Raw genomic sequence first — 25,526 nt, 5'->3', positions numbered from 1 at the left:
TGCCAGCAAGCCGGTTCAGCTCTCTCCAGCTGCACAGACGGTTCCTGTCGGGTACCTGAGCTGGGCTCAACTTCCCACAAACTCCAGGAGAATCCAATTTCCTTCCCTCTGCCCGCCCCTCACCCCGTCCCTGCTGGTTCCCCACTGCTGTCTGCTGTTCTGGGGCTGCCTGGCAGGTACTTGGCGCTCTCCCAAGCCCAGGGTTGCAAACCATCCCCGCAGTAGCAGAAGGAGACGAGCTTTGTAAAAGTGACACACGGCAGATGCAGATTAATTTTATTTTACAGTCCTGCTGAGGCTTTTGAGCGAGTCACCGATACGGGACTAAAAATACCACCAGGGGCCTCGAGTTTTTATTTTTCCTGTTCAACAACACTTACAACAAAAACACCCAGCCAAAATAGCAGCTACAAAACCGGCTGAGCCCCCGGTGGGCGGTGGAGGAGCTGGGGGTGGGCAGGTGAGAAGGCTCTGCCTGTGCTGGGGCGGCCAGAGGAAGAGGAGGAGGAGGAAGAGGAGGAGGAGGAGGAGGAAGAGGAGGAAGAAGAGAAGGAGCATTGCCCTTCCTCTGCAGGAGAACAGGCTTCCAAGGAAGATAACCCCAGGATCTGTGGTGCACAATTCTCTGCAGCTTTGGATGATGCTGAGCCAAATGTAAGGAGCAAAATCCTCTGTTTTCTGTGCTGCTGAATATTGGCAGTGTGATTTTGTCAGTGAATTTGTCCTTCCTGGGGTATTTCATGGAGCTTTGTCTGACTGCTTTGATGCAGCCAGGGCACTGGGCATCCAAAATTCCCTTGTGGCCATGCAGGGAGCCAGCCTTTGGGGGGAAGCCTCTCCAGGAGTTCATCTTTCAGCCTCCTGGCCAATTCTCAGTAGAGCATTGGCAGCATCTTTCCCAGTGCCCAGGGAGGAGTCAGGCACTGGGGATTTTACATCCCACAGCTCTGGAAGCAAAAGGTAACAGCAAAGCTGTGCTGGGATGCTCCCACAGGAGCTCTCTGAGCAGGACAGGGGTGCAGGGATGACGTTTAGAGGTTCTGCTGGCTGGGGTTTAGGGAGCAGGAGTGAAGCAAGGAGGGTTTGGAGGCAGGGCTGGACACAACCCTGAGCTGGCCCTGGGATCCAAGGGGCCCAGAGCCCGTCCTGTGATCCAGAACAAAGCAGGAGGAAAGGGCTGTTCCCTGTCCCTGCTGAGGCCACCTGGCACCTCTTGGTTCACGTGCCCAGAAAAAGGAGGACAAGCAGATGTTCCCAGTCAGGCTCTTTGCAGCACAAGCAGCAGTGGGGAGGTCTCTGAAATGTCCCTCACTTTGGTTTTCTGGTAGGAGCTTGCTCAAACAGGAGCACGAGCAGCCAAATTCAGGGTGTTCTTGGAAAAGTGGTGATGATGAAATTGAGTCAGGGGGTCACTGGGTCACACAGTGGTGTCCCCAGCCTGTCCCCCACCCTGGGGAGAGCAGGCCAAGGGGCCCAATCCCCTCTCCCCAGGGGACGCCCGGGTGGCAGCTCTGGTGTCACAGACACCTCACTGCCCGTCCTCCCCTTTGAGAGAGATAGTGCAGCTGTGGCTTGGGGGGAGAGATGATCAACCATTATAACTCCTATTACAGCTCCTAATTGGGATTAACTTGGTGACTTAATTAAGTGTGGAAATCTGCCTCCTCCCACTTTTCTTTTGTGAACTTCTTGGTGCCAAGCCCAGTCCCGGCCTGGCCACATCTGGGCACAGCTGGAAGGGCAGAGGACTGGCCCTGCTGTGTGGTGCCACTGGCACTGCTGGTGACAGCCAGAGGGGCTCCATTCAGCACCCAGCCGCTGCCACAGGCTGACCCAGCTGCAGAGATGGCAAAGGGTGGGGACAGGAACCAAGAGGGCTCAGACCTCAGTGCCAAACATGAACAGCCTTTGCAGAGGGACAGGAATGTCACAAGAGCCTGGGGACAGCAAGGAACATCTTGCTGGTGCCCTGAGGGTCTGGTGGCTGAGGAACCTTGCAGGTAAATCTGGTGGAACGTCCTCCTTTGTTTCCAGGGCAAAGCATGCAAGGAAATCCCGGTGTGCCAGACTGGTGAGAGCAGGGAACGTGGGGCAAAGCACACCCAGGGGTCAGCAAGGGTGCAGGACTGGGAATGTCAGGAGAGGGAGAAGCAGCAGTTCCAGTGCCCTGTGCAGCAGCCAGGGGTTCCTTTCCCTGATGAAAACATTGCAGGATCCCCCCACCTGCAGCTTCTGTATGAGAGGAATGAGGGATTTGTCTTTCCAAACAAGCTGTGGGTCTGCTGGTAAATAAAACTAGCACTGAGAGATAAAAGAAACAATGGGATGGACTCCACTGATCAATGAATGGAAAAAAGATGTTTGCCTTTACAAACAAATTGTAGGTTTGCTGATAAATGAAACTGGATATTGAAAGATGAAAGAAACATTGGGGAAAGACCATAGATTCCATAGGAATTAAAAATTAAGAGGGAGGGTTGTACATTAGAGGGGAATCTCAGGTGTCAGGCACTCTGGGAAGTCTGTACCTCTCAAGTGCCTCAGGCAGTGGGGAAAGAGAGAGGGACATGGCCGGGAAATTGGGATAAAAAGGAGGCTGCATCCTCCAAAAACTGGAGAGACCCCAGGGGAATGGTCCATGGCCTCTCTGTTTATTTGAATGAAGTTCCAGGACTCCTCTGTCTCCTTTTTGGACATGAACCTCTGGTGTTTGTGGATTCATTTTCCTGACATGTAGAAGGACATGGGTGGGTTCCTGTGGGTTCAGAGGAGACCATGGAGCTGCTCCAAGGGCTGGAGCCCCTCTGCTCTGGCCAGGCTGGGAGAGCTGGGGATGCTCCCCTGGAGAAGAGAAGCTCCAGGGAGAGCTCAGAGCCCCTTCCAGAAGGGAAAGATGGGGACAGACTTCTCAGCAGGGGCTGTTGTGCTGGGACAAGGGGTGATGGTTTTAAACTAAAACAGGGTCATTTCAGACTGAGTATAAGGAAAAAATTATTTATAGAGAGGGTGTTGAGACCCTGGCACAGGTTGCCCAGAGAAGCTGTGGCTGTCCCTGGATCCCTGGATTGCTCAAGGCCAGGCTGGATGGGGTTTGGAGCACCCTGGGGAGTGGGAGGTGTCCAGGCCCATGGCAGAGGTTGGAATGAGATGAACTTCAAATGTTCCTTCCAACCCAAGCCCCATAATTCTGTAATTCCCATCTATCCCAGCACTGTCCAGGCCTGCTGTGCTCCCTGTTCCATGTACAGATCCTGCCCTGCTCCACTGCTGCACACAGCCAGACAGCTGGCAGAGCTGCTGGAGCTCCCTATTATTTTTTTCTCAGCACTCTCCTGAAAATTAATTAATTCAATTAATTGATTAAATAAACAGTCCTCCACGCTCGGTGGCTCTGAGCCAGCTGTGCACGGTGTCGAGCTGCAACAGCATCACTCATTCCCAGGCTGACTTCCCACATCAGTCCCAGTGACTGCGAACTGGGGGGATTTGGGAAGGAATCAGGGATGGTGAGTGAGGGGTTGCAGTGCAACAATCAGCAAAAAGCTGCACACAAAGCTCTGGAGTGGCTGCATTTCCATGCAGGTTGTGAAGCCTTCCCCTATTTCTTAGTGATGCTGTCAGATGCTTTGAATCCTTGGATGAAAGGCACTAAATTAGGACAGATCGTTATTTCCTGTTTTCTGGTTTATATTTAGAGAGAAGCTGATACCTCTGGCAGCTCTAACATTAAAAACAATCTTCTCTCCTGTTTCTAACAGGTCTCTACTGGGACCTCAGCTCCAGGGGGTGAAGGGTGGTGGGAGCCCTCTGAGAGACGGAGAGGAGATGGGCTGAACACCCAGCAGCCCTTTTCCTCTGGAATTCCAGAGCCAGCAGCCAGGGCTTGGGAACGGACAATTCATTTATTTACTTTTGCCCTCCTGATGCCCTTTGCAGGCAGCAGTGGCACCTGTGCCAAGGAGCCCTGGCTGGATGCCAAACCCCCCAGACATTCCCCTCTCTCCCTATCCTCCCCAAATTTAATTTCTCCCCCTTTCCAGAGGGCCTGGATGCTGAGGGCTGGGTTCTGGCTCAGCTTCCACTCTCCTGGGCTGGGGGATGTCCCATCCTGACCCCTCCTCAGGCACCTGCAGGAGAAGCTGCTCCCTCAGCATTTCTGCTCAGCTCTGGCCATGGCTCTTGGTGTTTCTCTGCCTGCCTCGGGGGATGCTATTGAATGAGCCTTATCTCTCCCGAGAAAACATCGATCCCGAGTTTTAATGGCTTTCACTAACGAGCCACAAAGAGTGTCACTGGGCACCGCTGCTGGAGCTGATAAAAATGGGATTGCTCAGCCCCACAGCTCTGAAAAGGACTTTCTCCCCCAGTCCACGTCCCTTCTACAAGATAAAATAAAATAAAGGATGAAAAAGAAAGAGAAAGAAATAAAGGCAGAAGATTTTGCTGCTCTTTTCACCCAGTAAGTCTGAGGACAGATTTTCAATTTGTTCACTTTCTTTACAGCTCTGGATTTGCCACAGGGAGGGAGAGATGAAGGAAGGGGACAGGAGATTAAATGCATTCTTTTATTTTGGGAAAGTCATCCTAAAGGGGGAAAAAATAATATTAAAAAAGAAAAAAAAAAAGTAGGAAAACCCTGACATCAGGGAGACAGGACTCAATTAAAGCAAGACCTTGAAATACATGAGGCAGCAGCGCCGAGCCCGGGTCCATCAGCCATCCCTGTCAGGCTCCGGGGGCTGTGTGGCAGCAAGATCCATCACCTGGGGAAATAACCGCGGTGCTTACATCTTCAGCAGCTCCTTGATCTGCTGATAAACCCGTTAGGGGAAATAAATGGGTTTCTCCTGCCCGGACCGTCCACATCAGGGATGCGATTTGCAGTTTTACCCGGCCGCTGATAAGCCGAGGATCAGGAAGGAAAAGCTGCTTTAAGCATTCGCTAATAAAGCCCCAGATAAGAGCAGAGCAGCCCCAGGACCTCCCCAGGCTGGGATTTACAGCCCCAGGTTGGATTCACAGCCCCAGGTTGGATTCACAGCCCCAGGTTGGATTCACAGCCCCAGGTTGGATTCACAGCCCCAGGTTGGATTCACAGCCCTGGTCCTGCTCGGGCCCTGGGGGGACACCAGGGCAGGGACCAGCCATCCTCTCCCCCAGCCCCCTGCACGGGCAGGACTTGGTGCCATCAATATTTAAAACAGAATGGGGCAAAAACCCCAATCAACTCCATAAAGAAAGTTCTGGGTGGAATTACGTAGAAGAAGAGTGAGGCTCAGAAACATAAATCGCTCCTGGCTTCGTTTCTAGGTAAGGAAAATGGATTTCCAGAACAATAACATTCTTTTGACACGCCTGTCCTGGTTTCACAGCTGCCAGAAAACAGGATAGGAAACAAATCCAAGACATTCCAGGAGGTTCTGCTGGTTGGATGCCACCAGAGATGCCACCGAAAGATGTGGGACAGAGATGTCCCACCCTGAGGGACCCCAGGGGCTCCCCAAGCACCCACTTCAGTTATTAAACAAATTGCCCCTTCCAGCAGCATCAGAGAGTGCAGCTGACAGACAACTTATTTCATTTTGTTTGGGTTTATTCATAGTTTTGAGACCATTTCCTCTTCTTTTCCCCCTCCCAACTGGGGATTTATTATTTCCAATTAGCTGTGGCCATCAGAATCTCTTTCATAGGGCAGCAGCTCTGCTTCCCTTCAAATCTCTTTCATGCTCCTGCTTAATAAATTGTGAATTTGATGTTTGTGTCCTCAGATCTCCCTTCCAAATGGAAATGTGTCCTGGCCAGAGACCAGGCTGCTCAGGAAAGAGTTTGGGAAGGCAGTTGGGATGCCCAGTGATCACCAGGCACAGCCAGGGCAGGGAAAAGCATTTCCAGGTGACAAAGTCGCTCCAGGAGCTGCTGCTGACCCAGCAGCTCCATTCCTTGGTGCCACTGTGCCCCTGGCACACACACAGCCCCCACGTAACAAATATTTTGATGCCAATTCTGCACCCAAAAGTGATGTTAACACCCAGCACTGGCATTCCCAAGGCAGCCCAGCCTGAAGCTTGCCCTGCCATGGGGTTTTACAGACCAAGGCATGTGGGATGAGGCAGCAGGGGCTGCCCCAGCAGCCACACTCTGGTCCCTGTTACATCCAACATGCACAAGTGATGCTCCATCACCAACAGGCAAAGGAGAACCTTCTCCCCCAGGCAGCCCCTCAGCACTGATGGGGCAGAGACATGACAGGCAATAGCAGAGCCTCACTCAGCCCCATCACCCAAATTTACAGGCTGACTTGAGTTCCAACAAGGTTCCAGACAGATCATTATTTCCCATGACAGCGGCGAAGGTGAGCCAGCCACCTTTTATTTCTGCCTGGAGAAAAATGCTCCTGCCAGGGGATAATTTGGGCTCTCTGCAGTGGGAGGCAGCGCTGGACTGCTGAAAGGTGAAGGCTATTTTAAAAGCAGCTGAGCAGAAACAGTGGAAAAAGCTGCCCAGGGAGCTGATGTATAACAAGCACTGCCTCACGAGGCATCCCGAGCCTCTCAGTCTTTAAAACTCGCTTAGACCTCCTATAAAATCTGGTTTTATTTTGTGTTTACAGCCCTGGGAGGTGAACTGCTGGTGGTTCCTGCTGGCAGACCCCCCATGCCTCTCCCAGCCCAGCTGCTGCCCACCCAGCACTGGCAGCAGTCTGTGCCAGGGGACGCTTTGAGGCTGAGATGAAAGGTGCTGTGGAGCGGTGTTGCTGCTCAGCTCTGCGAAGAGAGGCTTGTGCTGCTTTTATTTAGACACACGCTGGCTGCAAGACACAAAAATTACTTAATCAATCCTTCCCCTGGGCTGGCGTCACAGGCAGGATGGAGGCTGCCCACGCAGTTTGGAGCTGAAGATGATAAATTGCTCTGGGATAACGGCAGCGTCTCCGTCCAGGGCAGGATGTGGCCAGGCTGACATGGGGGGTGCCCAGAGGACACAGCACCCTGTGGTGACACAGCAGGGACATGGGGAGGGCAGGCTGGATGTGCCAGGGGTGTGGCACAGCTCCAGCGAGTGGCTGGGGCACAGGGCAGACCTCATGCACTCATCCTGCCTCTGCTCTCATCAGACTGTGAGCCAGAGGGGACAATCCTGCCAGGGATCCTGCAGTGCCAGATCAGGCTGCCACCCCACCAGCCTCCCTCGCCAGCCACGCCAGGAGCAATCCCAGGAGCAAAAAAACATTCCTGGCCCCTGATTTTCCAGCCACACGTTTTATGGCGTGCAGGAATCTCCCCTTTCAACCTCGCAAGCAGCAGCAGGGCTGAGCACCAACCTTACAGCAACACCTTGCCCTGGTGAGCAGCCCCAAAAACAAACCAGGTCACCCCAGGCAGCACCAACCCAGCCAGGGACGTGCCAGGAGGGGAAACTTCAGCAGTGGGGGGGAAACTCCCTCAAAGCAAGAGGAGCAGCACTAAGGAAAGGGAAGAAGCGAAGAGTTCTATGGAAGATGGTTGCTTGGAGCTCACCTCTTGCTGTGCTGGCAATATCTGGGGCACACAGAGTCAGGATGTTGCTCTTCAGCTGCTCTGCCCTTGAATTCCCACCAGGAATTCCTCCCCTCTGCCCACTCACCTGAATCCCGAGCAGCCCCTGTGCCCTCACCAGCAGCTCCCACCATCCCTGGGGAGATGTTCAGCTCCGTGCATGGCCCAGCAGGGTGAAGAGCAGCCTGGAGGCTGGGGGGGATCACTTTGGGCACCTCTGCCCTGCCTGAGGACCAGCAGCTTTCCCAGGAGCCAGCCCCATCCCACCCTTCACTGTCCAGCCCACACTTCCTGGCTCTTCCTGGGGGTACCAGGGAATGCTCCTGGCAGCCCCCAATGTGTCCATCCAACCCAGCCACTCCCTCCCCAGCTCCACATCCACAACAGCCACCAGCATCACCCCTGCCCCCAGCAGTGCAGCCCTCTCTGCCCAAGAACTCCCACAGAAGGGCTGGGTGTGGATTCCCCTTTAATTTACCACTTGTCAGGGGGAGGGTTAAAAAAATCAATAAATAAAACAACTTAGGATGCTTGAAGAAGATGAAAACCCTGAAACTGCAGTCTGCTGGTGGCTTGTCCCATTGCCAGAGGAGGGGAAGGGAGTTCCCAGCCCCTCTCTCCCCACCATCCCATCCCAGTGCCACCAGGTCCAGGTGGGTTCGGATGCGGTCGGACGATGCTCCTCGGGAAGAAAATGACTCCAGAGTTCAGGCCATGGTCATTCACAGTTGGCTGGTGGATGAAACAACCCCCAGAGTCCGACAGCCCCGGCTCAGCCACCGGCAGGGACCCGTCCCAGCTCCTCGGCCGCCGCAGAGTTGAGGAGAAGCCACGCGGTGCCGGTGTGGCAGGCGCGGTGTGGCCGGCCCGTCACAAGCAGTCCCTGCACAGAGCCACCTGTCCTTGGCGGAAATCGCGGCAGGGACACAGGCGCCGGTACTTGGCGTTGGAGCCGGCACAGCTGAAGAGCAGCGGCTCCTTCTGGAGGTAGCACTCGTGGACGTTCTCGGCCACCGCGGGGTACAGATGGTTCATCTCGTACTCGGTGCTGTCGCAGGCGATGCTGAGCCTGGGGGCCAAGGCAAGGTGCTCAGGTCAGGTGAGGGTCTGCTGGGGGGTCACTGAAGGGTTTTTGTCCTTCCTGGGGAGGTTCCTTTGCTAAGGGTGGGGCAGGTCTTTGCTGAGCTCTGTTTGCCACCCCTTGGCTACACGTGAGTGCTCGTCACCAGCCCAACACGCCACGCAGGAAGGGGAGACCCTGACAACTCAACCCTGCAGCCCAGAGACTGCCCCAACCCACAGATGGCTCAGAATCACCCACAAAACCCCACCCAAATCCTAGGAGCTGGACTCAGTGATCCTTGTGGGTCCCTTCCAGCTGATGATGTTCAATGGCTCTCTTACAGCCCCTTGCTGACCAACAGCTCTGTCCTCTCTCCATGGACACCTCCTACTGCAGATAACACTCCCTGGAAGGGCCAGGGGATCAGTGAATTCCCACATGCTCCCCGTTAGCCGGGATTAACCACAAAACTGGGCTGGGCAGCAGCAAAAGCCCCGAGGAGCAGCAGAAATGCACAGGTGGATTTTAACACCCCTCCCCTCCCAGACAGAGCAGCAGCACTGGCACTGCCCTCCCACCAACCCTTCCCAACTGACAATTCCCTGAGTTAGCTTGGTTTAAGGTCTGGAGGAGGATGTGCAGGGGGAAGGAGTGAAAGGCAGGCCCCAGCTCTAATTTATCCTATAAAAATGTCAGCGGGACGCGCGGCGCCTGCCTGACCAGCGTGACAGCACCGGCAACGCTCGCATTTTAATTGCCCAGAGAGCAGCACGGAGCCCAGTGGCAGATTTATACTCTATTAAAACTTCACCACTGTGTGTTCAAAATGCAGTTTTATAGAGAGAGACATTAAAAAGGAGAGGAAGGGGAGAGAGCATGTGGGAGGTGGAGAGGAATGGGGTCGGAAAGAGGCGGAACCGTGGTTGGAAACGCTGTTGTTGCCTGCTGAAGAGTGAAGCTGGGCCCTGACTTGGGCATGAAGGCTCATCACTGGGATTTTGGGAGGGGGAACGTGAGGAAAATGGGTGCAGGGGATGTGGGGAGCAAAGGGAACATCATCTGTCTGGTGGCCCTCCCCACAAGCTCACTGAGAAGGCCCCAACTCACTGGAGAAACACCTCCTCCTTGTTGAGGAACCTGAAGAAGGTGGGCTCGCAGACCAGCCCGTGCCGCCGGCACGTCTCCGTGCACGTGTGCTGGGGCTCCGACACCCACACCTGCAGCGAGGCCACCGGGGGCCACGCCTGGGGAGCCCTCCCGGCGCTGGGGGACCACACCAGGTGGGTGGAGTTGGGGGACAGGGCCAGCAGGCTTGGAGGGCTTTGCATAGCAGGAGTCTTGGTCTTGGGAGACGGAGGAAGAGATGATGTGGTGCAGAAATCCTGGTGGCAGAGGAGATAATGGGTCAGCGCCCTGAGATGTTAACAGCAGGGAAGGGAGGCCACTGGTGGGACAGGAGGACACTTTGGGTGATGACTTTGCTCATCAGGTTGAGATCATTTGCATGCAGAGATGGCATCTCCTGCTGTGGGGGATGAACCTCTTCTCTCACCTCTCCTCCCACTGCTGCCTTATTCTCTGCAGCAGAAAGGCCCTGACCCAGCCCCGGCACCCTCAGGTATCCTCCACCAACCCCCAGCACCTCTGGTCCACGACAAGCCTCCCCCAGCCCCATCTCCTGGTGCTCTCTGCAATCAGGGCACAGCCTGCACCGTGCCCATGGCAGAACAGGGATGCTCCCCAGGGAGAAGAGGGAAATTTGTCCACGAGGACAGAGATGTTTCCCCAGGGAGGAAAGGGATTCTCCCCAACCTGGTGCTGAATGTAGGCGTGGATCCGCTCCAGCATCCCCTCACAGGTGTACTCGTAAGGCAGGTAAGGGTCCACCTGTGAAGGGCAAGAGCAGAGCACAGGCAGCAGCTGGGGACAGCCTTGCCCTGCCCCTGAGCAGCAGAACCTTGGGCACAGCTCCCCCACCCACCAGAGCCCACAACTCGTGTCTGCCCACCAAAGCAAGCAGGGAAGAATCCTAGGGCTGGAGAAACCTCATAAAGTGATAAAGAGAGAGGAGTACTTTAGGTTCAGCCTACTGGTGCAAATGAAATCACCCTGTTCCACTTTAGTCTACCTTCTCTCCACTTTTAGTGAGTTATAAAATCAAATCAGTTTTCATCCAATAGGTCACTTCAAACTAAAGCACAAACTGTTCCAGCCCAACAAACACTCTGAAGCTGTGGGCAAGGGTGGAGCAATCTTAAAATACAGGGGAAGAGGTAGAATTGGGAAAGATGCCAAGCTAATCCAGAGCAAGAGCATCTCGGTGCTGCCCCAGGTCTGGTCTGGCATCCTCTGTTCCCCTGACCACTCAGAGAGGAAGCTCCAGGCTCCAAACCACAAAACTGGCCAGGAAAGGGCAGGGGTGGGACTGGCTGTGCACAACCCAGGGAAAAGCATCTCCCTTTTCCCACTGCCACATCACTGAGGGTTTGCTGCCCAGTGCAGGTGGATGTGGGGGGTGGAATCTGTCATCTCTGCCAGTCCCAGGGGCTTGGTGGTCCCTGCTGGGATGGGGCAGAGGGGCAGGAGCTGGGTGAGCACTGGGATGGAGCAAACACTGGTGCCCACATGGATGTCAGTGCTGTCCCTGCACCTCCACGTCCAGAACTGCTATTTACAGAGTCAGCAGTGCTCAAACCATGGGATATTTTCAGTGTGGGTTACAAAATGCTCCTGCTCTCCAGGAGACTCTGCCTGCCCTCCCTCCTCTGCACAGTGGCTCAGCAGTGTCCCCACATGAGCTTGTCCATGGCACTGTGGTGGCACAGGTTCCAGGGCAGCCAGGAGCAGCCAGGAGCAGCCTGGAGCAGCCTGGAATAGCCAGGGGCAGCCTGGAATAGCCAGGAATAGCCAGGAGCAGCCTGGAGCAGCCTGGAGCAGCCTGGAACAGCTTGGAGCAGCCTGGAGCAGCCTGGAGCAGCCAACCAGGCTCCCTGCCTTCAGCAGGACCAGTGCCTGCCCCCAGGTCTGCAGTGATTTTCCCCATGGGAAGAGCACTGCCACAAGGGCTTGCGATTGATGCCTCCCTTCCCTCTGGAACAAATTATTTTTTAAGGAATTTTCTGCCCTGGGAAGACATATTTTTCCACAGTCCCTTATTTTTCCAGAGATGTTAGATGAGGTGCAGGAGGTTGGTGCATGGAAGGGGCCAGTCCTGGGACCTCCTTTCCCCTTGTGCATCTCTGCAGAGGTTTTATTCAGAAGGATTATAAGCAAAACCACCCAAAGATAATTAATCCAGAAAACACTGATGCTTCTATTTTCTGAGCTCTGCACCTCCAAAATAGCTATTTCCTTTTGAAGTACCTGTCAAAACCAAGCTCAAAGGCTCAGTCTGCTGAGAACCCTCGAAGCATCTCCCTGCCATAAATATCCCACCTGAGATCTCAGACAGGCTGGAAAGCACAGCTGTTTCATCTAATTACAGATGTGCACGCTAATCAGGGCTGACACAGTGACAGGCACCAATCCTGCCTCTGAATTCCTGATGGGCTCTCAGTTAACTGGGGCAGAGCCCTCTCAAAGCAAAATTGCCTGTCTGGGTTTCAGAGCCAGGCTGGGACTGCGTGGCACAGGTTTGGAGGAGACAAAGCACCCCTTGCTCAGCATCACCAGTGCTCAGCTTCGTCTCACCCCTGCTTTCATGGGGGGCCTTGCCCCTTTGCCAGGCACGATTCCAGAAGCAGCCTCATCCCCCAGAACGCTGCACACCTCACACAGCCCCTCCTTGTGCCTGCACATGTATCCAGGGGTGCAATCCCACCTCTCCAAGGCTCCCAGGGGCTCTGTGGGATCCCTGGGCATCAGGAGTGGGCTGGAGCCCACTGCAGCCCCTCTCCCTCTCAGGGGTCCCCCAAAGGCTCTCACTTCCCTCTGCTCCCCTCTCCAGGTTTTGTTAGGATTCAGCTGGTGCACTCAAGACTGAGAAAATGCCAATTTTGAGAAGATAATTGCTTAATTAAGATCTGACAGGCTCGGCCTCTTCTCAACAGCCAAGCTGTTAATGGCACTCCTCACGGGGAGCTCAGGATGTCCCCAGAGCCCTGGGAGGGAGGAGGAGGAGGAGGAAGAGGAGGGGGTTCTGAGGTGGGGATCACTGCATCCCACTGCAGGATGATGCTGGCATGGGAGGGAATGGAGGGGTTGGTAAGATGGGCTTTGCCATCCTGTGGGGAACACAGAGCCAGAGCTTCCCAGCCCCACTGCTCCCTCCATCAGCCAAGCAGGGAGTTACTGGTGTCCCATGGGGCTGCCACCACGAGAGCCCTGGGTTCAGAGTCTCCAGCTGGAAGGGAATGAAGACCTCCTTCATTCAAAAGAAAAAGAAAGAGGGGCGGGAAAAAACCTGAACGTCATCAGACAAATAAGTAGAAAAATAATGCAATTCTGTGCTGGCACGTAACAGCAGGCTGGAACATTTTAACCAGCTATTTTCACTGTGATGTTTAATGTGCCGCTCTTTCAGGCATAGTCTGAAATGTATAATTTTCCATTATAGTCCTGTATGTTTGACTTTAATATAATGAAGCCTTCTCCCTTCACTACACCAGAATATTGGGTCTATTAAATTGCTTGTGTGAGGACTGGTTTTGACAATGGGAAAAGCTGAAGGCCCGGAAAATGGTGGTGCTTGCAAACTTCTCTCCTTCTCCAGCCTCTAACCCCAGGATGAGAGACAGAATCCATCACTGGGACAAGCCTCCAGCATCACCTTTCCCAGGGGGACACCACCTCCTGGCCCTGTGCTGAGATTTCATCTCTGGGGTAAAGGGGTTTGGTGCTTCCCTGGTTTTAACTTTCCTTATAAATAGGTCAGGGATGCAAACCATCAGGGAAAGCCAGAGCTGCTCCAAGTGAGATGAGCCTGCCAAAAACCTTGCCCAGCAGCTGCAGGGCGACCTGGAATGGGTGTCACCTCCAAAAGGATGAGATAGGGCAGCACAAGGGCTGTTCTTGGGGGAAAAGAACACAGATTGCAAACCCCAGCCACGTCCCAGGCGTGATTCAGCTCTGCCTCCAGAAGGAAGAAGTTTCTTTCAGGCAGAACTAGGTTGGGAGGGACGCCGGCTGCATCCCAACTGCTCTGTTTGCACAAAGGCAGCAGCCAGCCCTGTGCCTGGGGAGCAGTGCCAGCCCAGCAGGAGCTGTGGGAGGGCACAGCCTGCCCTGAGCTGCAGCCCTGTGGGTCAGCAGCAGAAACTGGGGTGCTGCAGTGACACTAAAATATTGCTGAGAACCAGTAAATCCCCCTTGGAACAAAGCAGGGAGAGCTTCTTGTCAGCTTGACCACACCAGAGTTACTGCCAGCTTCATGAACCAGCTCCCACATTCCCAGACAGGCTCTCAGCATCCTGGTTCCCAGCCCCTGGTCCCCAGCACAGCTTCCAGCTGATGGCAAAGCCAGTTTTCCCACAAAATCCCATATCCCCAAAAATGTCTTACTGAGTTCTGGCCTAGAAGATGCAAAACATCTCTGGGATATGTGATTTTACGGTCATATGACAACAAAAATTCCCTAAATAAAATCAATTTCAGGTCACTTTTCAATTTCCAATGTTTTCATCCATCAGGGAGAGGGAAAATGTTGTGTTTCAGGTTCAATCTGTCTGAGTTGGTGAAGCAAAGGGAAATGCATCATTTCAGATCCAGCATTCCTTTCAATAAATTGGCAGGGTATTTCCAAACAAAGGCAGGCAGATGGGAAACAAAACCATAGTATTTCATTCCAGTAATTTTGAAATGAAATGTTTTGACAGAAAAAAAAAATAAATTGATGTTGGTTATTCTGAAACACAGACAAATTTATTAGATATTCCAATAACAAAACACCCCATTTTGCCTTCAGGGGGGAAAAAAATAGGAGTCAGTAAAATAATTCCTCCAAACTCCAGTAACTGGTTGGGAACAGGACCACTAAATTGCCCAGCTACCATCTTTCTGCTGCTCCTCCTGCTAATGCCCTTGTTTTCAATTCCTGCTGTAACAAACAGTATTTTAAAGACAAGATACCCATGGACTCCTGGAGCCAAAGCCCATAATAAGGCTTTTAAACCTGTAAGGTAGGTCAATTTTTAGGCTTAATTGCCTTGACAACATCTCTAATAAAGCAGGCCTTTCTATTTAAAAGATAAAAAGGTGGTGGGGGGGGAAGGAAAGAGGCTGCTGTAAGTTATTCACACTCACTCCCTGCTCTGCTCTGGGAGGATTTATACAATGTCTTTGAAACCCCAGGGAGGGGAGTTGTGGATGTTGGTGGGAAGGACCTCGTGTCGCAGAGCAAACGGGGCCTCAGTGACTGGAGTTGTTCATTTGGGGCAAATTTAGGACTCCCAGCAGCTGAGGGTAATTCCAGAGGCTGGGATGCTTCCTGGGAGGGCACTGCAGAGGGGGTCCTGATCCCAGGGTGGGAATGAGGAGAAGAGCTGAGACAGGAGCTTGATTTGGGGCAAAACCCCCTTTTTTGGGTTGGGCACAACAGCAGCACACTCCAGTGAGTGCCCAGTTCTGGACAGCAGCTCCTCCTGCCCAGTGCCCATCACGCCACCAAACCCTTCCCTAAAATCCTTTTCATTTCTTTAATTTTTAACCAGACCATTAAGCACCTAAATGACCTGGTGCACATCCAGCCAACACTGCAGGAGCACAGCACAGCTGCCCAGGAACCAGCACAGCCCTTTCTCCATCCTCAACCTCACCATTCTTTAATTAGTTTAACAGCACCACAGCACCAGGCTTCACTGTTTGCTTTCTTCTCTTCTGGAAAAACTGAAAATTCCCTTCTCTCTCCCAGAACAGCTCCCAGCCTCCCACCCACCGCAATTCCTTCACTTCAGGGCTGTCTCCAGCCCAGATGGTGGAGGGTCAAGCTCTGACAGCCTGGCAGCACAGCAGCAGGGATGTCATTATTTTTAATTTCATTCTAATCAAGATAGAGGAATGAATGTGCAAAACAACAACTGTTTTCCTACGTCGGGTTTGATCAGTCTTTACAAACTCACGGAGAAAATGAGAAGAGCTGCAGTAAATCACCCTGGAGGAGGTGACACAGGGTGATGGCACAGCCACATCACCTGAATCAGGTCCCCAGATTGCCACAGGCACCCACCTCTGCAGCTTCTAATGCAGGGAAAGCAAGGATGAGCCTTCTCTGACCAGCATCACACCTGTGCCCCCAAATCCCACCCAGCACCGTGAACCCAGGGTTCCACAGCACATCCCTGTCCTCCAGAGAGGATGCCTCAACCCAGGAGCCAGCAAAATGGCTATCAGCACTTTCCTCCCCTCCAGGAAAACTGATTTGAATAATCTGGACAGCTTGAAAGGCTCCTGTTACAGGGTGGGAGGTAAATATTCATGAGGGAGCATTTCTGGAGTGGGCACAGCAGGAATGCTGCTTTCCCTGGGGTTCTCCCCTTCCTTACATCCCTCACAGAGGCAGCTCCTGAAGTTATTCCCATCGATTTGCTCCATCCCAAGGTAAGGATCAGTGAAATGGGGGAAAGGCAGGTGCACAGGGCTGCAGCTCTCTGGGTTTATCTTCATTATCACACCAGCTCCTAGAACTGCTCTACACCTGCAGCAGCCTCAGCCCCTGCTCCCAAACCTTATCTCAGCCTCCCCTTGCTCCAGGCCTACCCACAGGATTCCCAGGGGATCCCTCAAAGGCACAGCTCTGCCCTGAGGAAACACCTACAGTGCTCCTGCCAGAGCAAGGTGGGAGCACGTGTGCCCCTGGGGCTGCAGGAAAGGATGAAAAAATCCAGAGAGGAAAAGAAATTAATGTCTGAAAAGGAGAGCCAGGCTCCAACATCTGCTGCTGCTTGTCCAAACCCAGCAGCGGGGAGGTCACCACAAAACTGCTCCGAGCCCTACCTGGGTCCTCATGATGGTTTTGATGGCAGCTTCGAACTCCTCGGAGTTGTTGTAGTCAACAGTCCACACGTGGGGCTTCCCAATGAACTCTTCAGCATATGGGTGTTGGGAGGACACCTGAAACACAGCGGTGCCAGCTTTGCAATCCCTGCTGGAACGGCTGCTGCTTCCTGCTGGCAGCTGGGTGGCAGAGAGAAGCAGCAGCCTCACAGCCACACTGGGCTTTAACACTGCACCAGGGAGTGCTGGAGGAAGGTTTCCTCTGAATCCAGGTGCTCCCCAACCTCAGGATGATGTGCTATAATTCCCACTGGGTTGGGATGCCCCATTCCCAGCAGCACTGAATCCCTTTTGCAGGCTGGAATATCTCCATCTCGGTAACACAGGAACAATTTAACCTTGACCTCAGCCACTCTGTGGGTCTGGATGGTAAAAACGCACCAAAGCAGGAAAAGCCTGTGAAGGCACCACATCTCCCAGCTCTAGAAACAAGGCAGGGGGAAAATTCATTGCCACTGAAGGCTGGGAGAGTCTGGCACTGGGAGACAGCAGTGCTGGAAGCTGCATTCCCCTGATGCCACAGGCAGCCCACTCACTGCCACTCCACAGGTACTGACATCCTTCTTCTCCCTGGGCTGCCCACCCAGCTGATTTCTGGGGATCTGCCTCTTTTGTGTCAGCCCTGAGGTGCCTTTTCAGCCCTGCTCTCCCCTGGGAAGGGAAGAGAGAGGTTGCTGAGCAGAGGAGGTGTTTTGGGGGCACCACAAAACATGGCAGAGGGGCCTGAACCGCTGCCAGCTGCAGAAGAAGAGCTGTGTGGTTTATCCTCCTCATTGCTGTCCCTCCTCATTTCTTTCCCGGCAGATTGATCACCTCCTTCCCCTCTGGCACATGAACACCCTGAGGCATTTCACAGCCCTCACCCCGGCTGCCAGCCGGCTCCAGGCTGGGGTACAGCCCAGCCCCACCCCAATGGGTGTTAACTCCTAATTCGGGGGGTGCAGGACAGCCCAGTCCAGCTGCACAGCCCCCAGCTCGGCGAGGGAGCCTTGCTCTGCATTATCCACTTTATTAATAATAAAAGAGGCAATTTTCTCAAGCCTTTAAGTTTTAAAGAGTTCCTGCTCTACTTAGATTGAATTCCCAGCCATGGGCAAGCCTGGAGGGATTTCATTGCCCTGCAGGTCCTGCTGTCCCTGTGGGGCACAGAGGGATGAGGAGGAGAGCATCGCCCTGGGTTGGGAGCAGGGTGTGGGGGATGATGGATCTGGGCTCCTGCACCACCTTCTCCTTGGAAACCCCAAACCTACAGCAGAGCCCCTTCTCCCTGAGGCAGATCCCCAGACCCCATCAGCAGACATCCACAGAGGAAATCTTGCCGAAGGAAAAAAGCACCCTCAGTGTAGAAGCTGCTCTTCCCCAGGCTGGCCCAAGCCCAGGGGTGGCTCCATGCAGCCCCCACACCACATTTACCTCTCTGGACGTGGGTTTCCCACGGAAGAACTCGTGGTTGAGGGAGCTGTGGGGAGGGTTGAACCGCGCCTGCAGGAAAACGCAGCCGTTGGCGATGGCCTCCAGCGGGGCCGGGCCCTCGTAGGGGAACCCAAAGCCAATGAAGAGCTGCAAGGCAGAAACACAGCGCTGCTGGGTGATTGTTCCCCACAGGGAAAGCTCCCAGATAAACCCATCAACATCCCCTCTCTGCTCCTGCACACCAGGCCTCTAATGGTATAAACTGGGCTCAAAATTCCCCCTTTTCCATCAACCACAGCCATGGGGTGTCCAGGAGCTGCAGGTTCCTCCACGGTGCTCACAACCATCACTTGGGCCCTGCATGGAGCAATTCTGCTTTGCCAAAGTTGTTTGGGCTGGTAAATCAGGAATATTTCCCCCAGGCACCAGCTGAAGGCAACAGGGATGCGCCCACACCCACACACTCCAAGAATCTCGTTTATTTTTATCACAGCTATAAGGTGGGAAAGAAACTCCTCACCCCACTCAGCAATAAATGAATTCATGAGGAAACTTTGTGCTCTGCCTGTGGACAGTCTGCAAGGAGAAATTCATCAGACACATCTTGATCTGAAATGTGCTCTGCTCGGTTCCTGCCTAATTATCCCGGCAGAGAGGCTCGTGGTTAATTATCCCAGCTGGGAGTGCCTGCAAGCTGGGGAGGAGCACAGGGAATGGAGGTCCTGGGATGCCCTCACCCACCTTTGCCTTCCTCAGCAGCTGCTGGAACTCGTGCTGGGGCAGCAGCCCGTGGTTCTTCACAAACGCCGGCACCTCGGGTGGCCTCTGTGTCTCGTAATAAACCGTGCCATGGATCTCCATGTACTTGTTGAGGATGGCCAGGAACTTCTCCTTGCCCTGGGGAGGAAGGCAGAGATGTGAACTACACCAAAGGATGGGTCTGACTTCCCCTTCACTGTTATGGGGGGGTTAACTCTCAAAATGCTGTCCCACAGCACCTGCCATGCTTCAGGCAGACACACAGCAGGGCAAAATCCCCACCCTCCCCTCCTCATTCCTTGGAAACACATCCTGGACTGTCCCAGGCTCCTGGAGAGCCTGAATGACTGCAGGATCCATCACTCTGATCAAGTTCCTGCCTTCCCTGTCCCCTCCAAGGGCAACTTCCACTCTGGAGCTGCTGAATTAAAGGCTTCAGAGGGTTCAGAAAGAAGTCTGCAAAGACCAGAGCTTGCTAATAGCCTCTTATTCCAAGTAACAAGTTCCAAGGATTTTCTCATTCAGATTTAATCCTGTTTCACCACCTGGAAAATGAAGGGGGTCATCAATTTTCTTCTCTTGGAAGCTTCCCTCCTTTTGCTCCAAAGCAGCCTTTCATTTTAACAATTTGTCCGCTGCAGATTTTTTGTTTGCTTGAAAAAACCACAAAGGGGCCATCCTTTGGATGCTGAATTTTCCAGTGCTGCTACATCCCCAAAAGAGCAAAGACCAGGGGGAATAAGGAGTTATAAATGGGGAATTTGAGAAAACTCTGTATGTTGCCTTAAAGCCTCCTCGAATGCTGCATTTCTTCGCTCAGCCATGGATCCCTGGAATTCTCCAAGGCTCTAAGGCTTTCCCAGCTTATTAAAACTTCAGCTCCTATTGTGAGCCAGAGGCAAGAAGTTCAGAGGGGTAGGAAATGAGAAATAAAGGGAAGGGAGGTTTAATGAAATGTTTCTAAATGTCAAAAACATCCTGCTTTGGAGGGGGTGTTTGGCCCAAGGCTGTTAAGTAAGCACCTGGCTCCAGGAGATGGAGGTGGTCTTTGCCTTTCTAGACCTCAAAATCACTCAAAATAAGGAAAGAAACCCTCTATTCCCTTTTTTATTCCATGGAGTGATACAAGATGGGAAGCAGAGGCCAGGCAGCCTGGCCTCAAGGAACCAGCAAGGCCCAGCCCCAGCCTCTTCACCCAGGAATAAATGACCCCAAATATGCAGTTTGGGGAAAACTGATGGTGTTTGTGAGTTCTGACTCAAAACAGCAAATGCCTGTAGCACTCAGGGTGGAAGGAAATGTCCATTCTGGGGTTTAACTCTCTTTAGTGCCTTCCCAAATTACCTTAACTAAGCTCCACGGAAACTTCTGGATAAGAAAGGGCGGGGGAATGGTAGAAAAATAAGACAAGATGTTGCAGTTCTCCTAAAATGAGATTTAGTGGGTTTCAGTAGGGCTTTCAGGGAGCCCCCCAGCCAGGCAGAGGAAGGGAGGATTTGCTCTCAGGCCTGAGGAGTGATGGAAATCCCACAAACACCAGTAAAGAGGAGATGGCATGGCTGGATCCTGGCTCACCACAAGCATCCCTGCTAATTAGCAGCTGCTAATCAGGAAAGCTGGCAAGGAGAGCAGGCACAGCCCCCACTGCATCAACCCACATCAGTCCCAGCAGCTCCAGAGGACCAAGCCCACGTCAAGGCAAAGTCAACTCCAACAGAAACCTTTTCTCTCCCGAGAAGAGGCGCAGAGGCAAAGCCCAGCAGCAGCTGGTGTGGTACAGTACCTGCAACTGGAGCAGCCCCAGGCGGTGCACAGAGGGAAAAATAGAAATAAATCAACAGACAATGAGAATTAGCTCCTTTTTACAGCCCTGGAAGGAAAAGCAGCTTGCTAGCTCTGGATAAGATGGGGGGAGCCCCATCTGGAGATGCAGGGAGATGTTTTGGGGGCTGGAGGGGCTGTTCCCATGCAGTGACCCAACCCTGTCCCCCAGCTGCTCCAGGCTTGGGGAGCACAACCCCTTTTCACAGAGTGCTTGAAAGCAGACACAAACTATCCCCATTATAACGCAGCAATCACTGCAATTAATTAGTGACAATCATTATAATTAATTAAACAAAATCATCAATATTAAATCCTCAGCCTCAAAGCTTGCTGGGAGGAAGCATCACCCAGAGCAAGGAGCAGGGAATGGCATCCCACCAGCCTCTCCCTGTTTGCTTGGAGGCTCTGGATGTGTCACATCACTCCCCCAGGAGTGGGACAAGGACAATCCTCCACGAACACACCCAGATCTGCACCTGCACAGCTCAGGGTGAGAGCCAGAGGCTCCCAGCTCTGCCTGTGCCTACCCCTGCCTGCCTGGCTTGTCCCCACCAGCCCAAGGTCACCCACCTTCCAGATGCTGGCCTCCTTGCCGTACACCACGGCCATGCTGCTCACTTTGTTGGCCTTGATGAGCTGTTTCTCGGTCTGGTTGAGCTCCTCTGACACGAAGCCCATGAAGGAGTTGTCGGGAGTGTGAGCTGTGGGCACCAAGGGGAGGAGACACGTGGCTGGACAGTTGTTTTTTGGGATGTCCCCAGGACTGGGGATACAGCCTGAGATGAGCCCAGCTCCGGAGTTTTGTTGGAGTATGGAGGAAAATGGAGCTTGAATCCCTGTTCAAGCAGCTCATGAAATCCAGGATTCAGCCCCACTTGAGCAGCCCTTCACACACTGAGGTGTTTTAAGGCTGCCAGAGGGGCTTTATCCAGCCAGGAAAAAGCAATGCTTGAGTCACCCAGCAGCCAGTGGGACACTGGGCTCTTCTCAGACCTGCACACTGCCTGAGCTTCACCTCATGGAGTATCTCAGACCCTCAGAACCACCCTGGCAGGCCCCCACTGGTGCCTTAAGTTTTAGCTTTTACTTTTTTCAGATCCTGTCCTGCATTAGGGTATAACTCTGAATTCCAAATAGAGTGTTAGTAAGCTCTCTTCACAGTTTGGTCAGACAGAACAATCCTTCCAAGCTTCAATTCAAGATTCAAGCACACTCCACAGCCTCAGGCCCCAAAAAGTATAAACAAAAGTGAATTGGGGGAAGCAAACTGGGGGAATATAACTTCATTACCTGAAGCTATAATTGGAGAATTAACCCCTGATATACAAAAATACCAAACTTATGTCATGACCACCATCCACCTTGGGTGCAGCCTCTGCCAGGCTTTTGCACAGCCCAAGGTGTATCTATAAAAGATCTTTAATAAACACTTACTCTATTATTTTAATACACTTTAAGGTCTAGGCTGTGCTGTAGGCAGCCTGTCCAGGCAGCAGCACTTACGGAACATGGTCATGAACTGGGTGGGCTGCAGGTTCCAGTAGCCCCAGTTGGTGCGGTAGCCGCGCAGCGTGGCGTACTCCTCGTGGTTGTAGGCCGGCTCTGTCCCGAACGTGTCGATCACCCTGACACGGCACCTGAGGAGCAGACACCCCCTGAGGACATCTGCTGTCCCCAGGAACCTCGTCCCTCGTCTGCAGCCCGAGCAGAGGGGTCCCAAGGAGCCCTTCCCAACGCTGCTCCCTCCCTGCAGGAGGGTTTCCCTTCACAGGACCCTGCCACAATGATGAACCTCCCAAAGGATTATTAATGCCTTTCCCAATATCCTGGGAATGCTGAGGCAGGCACTACCAGCACAAGGCTGAGGAGAGAAGAGGAACAACAAGCAAGGGAAGAGCAAAACAAGCTGAATGCAAGAGCAAATGCATTTATAATAAAAGCAATAACACAGCTTGTCATTTTTCTCTCTAATAAAATTGTGTAGGATAGTGGAAGAGATGGGGAAAAAACATAATAAATAGCAGGTCTATCAGCACTAAATTAAATCACAGATTTTCCTGGCTGGTGATGTACCAGGGGACGATGACATTTGTCTTGATGCTCAAGGAGCTGGGGACAGGGCTCCTTACATATTCCCAAGGCTCACACTCCCCTCCTTGCTGTGCCCACCCCTGGCTGCAGGAGTGGAATGAAAACACACATCAACACACTGCAGGCACGTGCAGGGTCTGGTCTTTCCCCAAGTCTCTCTCTTATAATGAGTTTTTATCCTTAAATATGTGAGGCTCAGAATGCCTCGTGCCCTGGCAGCAGGGGACACAGTAAGGCACCAGCCAGGCAAAAATCAAACGTAAAATTGGATCCGTCATTAGCATTAGTCTTTGTTTGCTAATTAATGAAATGGAGAACAAGAGCAGGCAGTGGCTTTGCTTACCTGTATTTCTTAAAGGAGAGCCCCATATGCTGCTTCATCTGCTGGAGGCCGTGGTAGTCGGTGTAGATCAGGTCGAAAGGCAGAGGACTGGTCAAGGGGCAGTTCCCCCGTCCTGGAGGCACCCCTAAGTGACTGGGGAGAAGCAGGAGGATCAGCCCCCAGCACCACCAAAGGCCTGCAGCACAAACACTCCTTTCCCTGCTGAGCAGGAGCCATCCAACAGCTGCTCTTTGATGGAGGGGAACACAGATGGTTCTCCTCGCTCCGGTTTTTATTTCCCAGGCCAAAGATCTGGAGAGTTCTGGTTCCTCCCCATCTTTGCACCTGCTCCAGCTGAGTTCCTGCTCCTCCCAGATGGACTGTGAGGCACAGCATTCCCAGCCAGGGCTCACCAGCATCCCAGTCACCACACACCCTCCCTTGGACCTCTCCTGTTGAAGACACCAGATTTCGTTTGCTTTCATTGCAGTCACACCAGTGACAGACTTGTAAAGCCACATCTTTCCTCTCCTCTCTGCCTGCAAGGCTCCCAGCTGAGCCTAAAGCTCCCTGTTCCCAGCTCTACATCCCTCCCAGAACACCCTGGAATGTTTTTCTTATTCCAGTCCTTACCCACCACATCCCAAAGCACTCTCAGTTTCTCCTTGACTCTGCTGGCAATGCTTGTCCTTGGATGTTGGGCACATTTCATTCATATTTCTCACTTTTGGTCCCATCTATGAAATAATTCCATAAAACAGGGGCAGCTGGGCCCTGGGTCTCACTCAGGAGGTTTCCAGCCAGTTCCTTACAAACAGCCACACTCAGCCCCTCTTCCCTCCTCCAGTGGATAAAATGCATTATGAAAATCCAGACAAACTCGACTGATTGCAATCTCTTTATCAAGACCATCAGTTATCTCACTGCCAGGGTGAGATGTGATTAATCCAGCAAGATACAGGGCTGGTAAACCTGTTGTGTGTCTCCTTCAATTTCCAATTACCTCTGTGAACTGATGAATCCCTCTCTCCAAAGCTGTTCCACCAAGTGTACCACTGATGTCAGCCTGACAGCCCATCTGCTTGTCTGGACCATGTTTCCTCCTTCTCAGAAAAAAAAAACCCCGTGACACCTTCCAGCTTCAGCAGGTTTCTCAAAAATCCATGTTGCTTGTACTTGTGATTTCCCAGTGCCAGTTTGCTCAGGGGCTGATTCACTCTGCAGTTTTAATGCTCTTGTATTTTGTTTTTCCTCCTAAAGATGATAATTCTTCATCCTCATAACTCCACTCACACCCAAAAAGCAGCAGCATCCTCATGGAAAACCAAACTGCTGAGCTATTTGGTCCACCCAGGCTGTCTCACTCCCACCACGCAGTTGTCCCGTTTTGTTCTCAGTCCTTCCAACAAGGCTGAGGAATTCCTGTTTCATTTCACAAGTCTGAGCTCAGAAATCTCACCCTTAGCTCCTGCCTGCCAGGACGTCTGTCTTTGTTTTCTTCTGGGCTCCTCACTTACTCCAAACCCCTCTTTGGAGATGGGAATTTATCCCAGCCATGCCTGTAGGTATTTTCTTTAAGGAATAAAAGATCTGCTCAGGTTTTACACTCCCAGGCTTTGAATCTTTCCTTCTCTTACTGGTTCTCTTAATTTCTCTGCATTTTCCCTTCTGAACCTGAGAATTCCCTTCCCAGCCCTAGCTGGGTTTATCTGTTCCTCAGCTGAAGCACAAAAGGACCCACAGCCCCACAGTCCATCCTCTGAGGAGCACTTCCATAAGGTCCTCGCCCCTTGCTGAGCCCTTCAGCATTTCACCTATCAATCCCATGGCTGTTTCCAGAGGAAACCCATGGCTTTCCCATCCAGGGACACAATCATCACAAGGATTTGCCCTCCAGTCTCTCACTAACATCAGAAGGGGCCACACAGAGCCAGCTGACCATAAGAAATATAATAAAGGGCTCTTGGTTTGCTTCTGTCCACACCTCCCTGTTCTTCTGAACCTGATCTGGTGGAAGATGCCCCTGTTCACTGCCAGGGTCTGGACCAGAAGACCTTCAAAAGATCTCTCTGAACTCAGACTTTTCTATGGTTCCTTTCCTATGATTCTGATGTGGTTCCGAGTCCTTGAGCACTGAGCACCAAGATCCAGCCCCATCCCAGCCTGACACCGGTGAAGGGTCACCCCAAACTCCTGACCATGCCAGGGACTCCAGAAAATGTGTAAATGTGGAACAACCTCGCTGGCCAAAGCCAGGAAAAAGAGAGAATTTCAATTTAAGATGAAGAGCTGCTTTTGCAGCTGCTTCATTGCTCTTGTCACAAGGAATCTCAGCAGCAGCTCAGGGCGGCCTGGCCGGGGATGCCGCAGGGGGAACAGGTTGCAGTTTTGTCACTTTTATGCACAATTTTACACGACAGGACTGATTGGGAAGATGGCAGGAATGGAAAGGCTCTCACCTCCCACAGCCACCTCGGTACAATAAATAGGGCACCAAGGAGACTCAGCCTCCCGGGAAGGCTGAAGGGGA

At 52.7% G+C, this 25,526-nt stretch overlaps 1 protein-coding gene across 2 annotated transcripts in view; it reads right to left on the bottom strand.

Annotated features, from left to right (window-relative positions):
- Positions 1-7,987: 7,987 nt before the first annotated feature.
- Positions 7,988-25,526, bottom strand: part of MGAT5B (alpha-1,6-mannosylglycoprotein 6-beta-N-acetylglucosaminyltransferase B) — a 64,921-nt gene continuing 47,382 nt past the window's right edge. The window contains exons 9-18 of one of the 2 annotated variants that reach the window (XM_015646043.2): positions 23,018-23,149; positions 22,087-22,220; positions 21,154-21,284; positions 20,543-20,548; positions 18,742-18,897; positions 18,001-18,147; positions 16,528-16,644; positions 10,411-10,485; positions 9,706-9,980; positions 7,988-8,604 (exon numbers count right to left, since the gene is read on the bottom strand). In XM_015646043.2, coding sequence (XP_015501529.1) covers positions 8,406-8,604; positions 9,706-9,980; positions 10,411-10,485; positions 16,528-16,644; positions 18,001-18,147; positions 18,742-18,897; positions 20,543-20,548; positions 21,154-21,284; positions 22,087-22,220; positions 23,018-23,149 — 1,372 coding nt within the window. In that variant the 3' untranslated portion in view covers positions 7,988-8,405. The remainder of the gene's footprint in view (positions 8,605-9,705; positions 9,981-10,410; positions 10,486-16,527; positions 16,645-18,000; positions 18,148-18,741; positions 18,898-20,542; positions 20,549-21,153; positions 21,285-22,086; positions 22,221-23,017; positions 23,150-25,526) is intronic. The other variant, XM_015646044.2, reaches the window with a different exon arrangement.

Source organism: Parus major, chromosome 18, assembly GCF_001522545.3.
Source record: "Parus major isolate Abel chromosome 18, Parus_major1.1, whole genome shotgun sequence".
NCBI classification, from domain to species: Eukaryota; Metazoa; Chordata; class Aves; order Passeriformes; family Paridae; genus Parus; species Parus major.
Note: the sequence above shows the minus strand (reverse complement) of the source record. Positions and strands in the feature narration are given on the sequence as shown.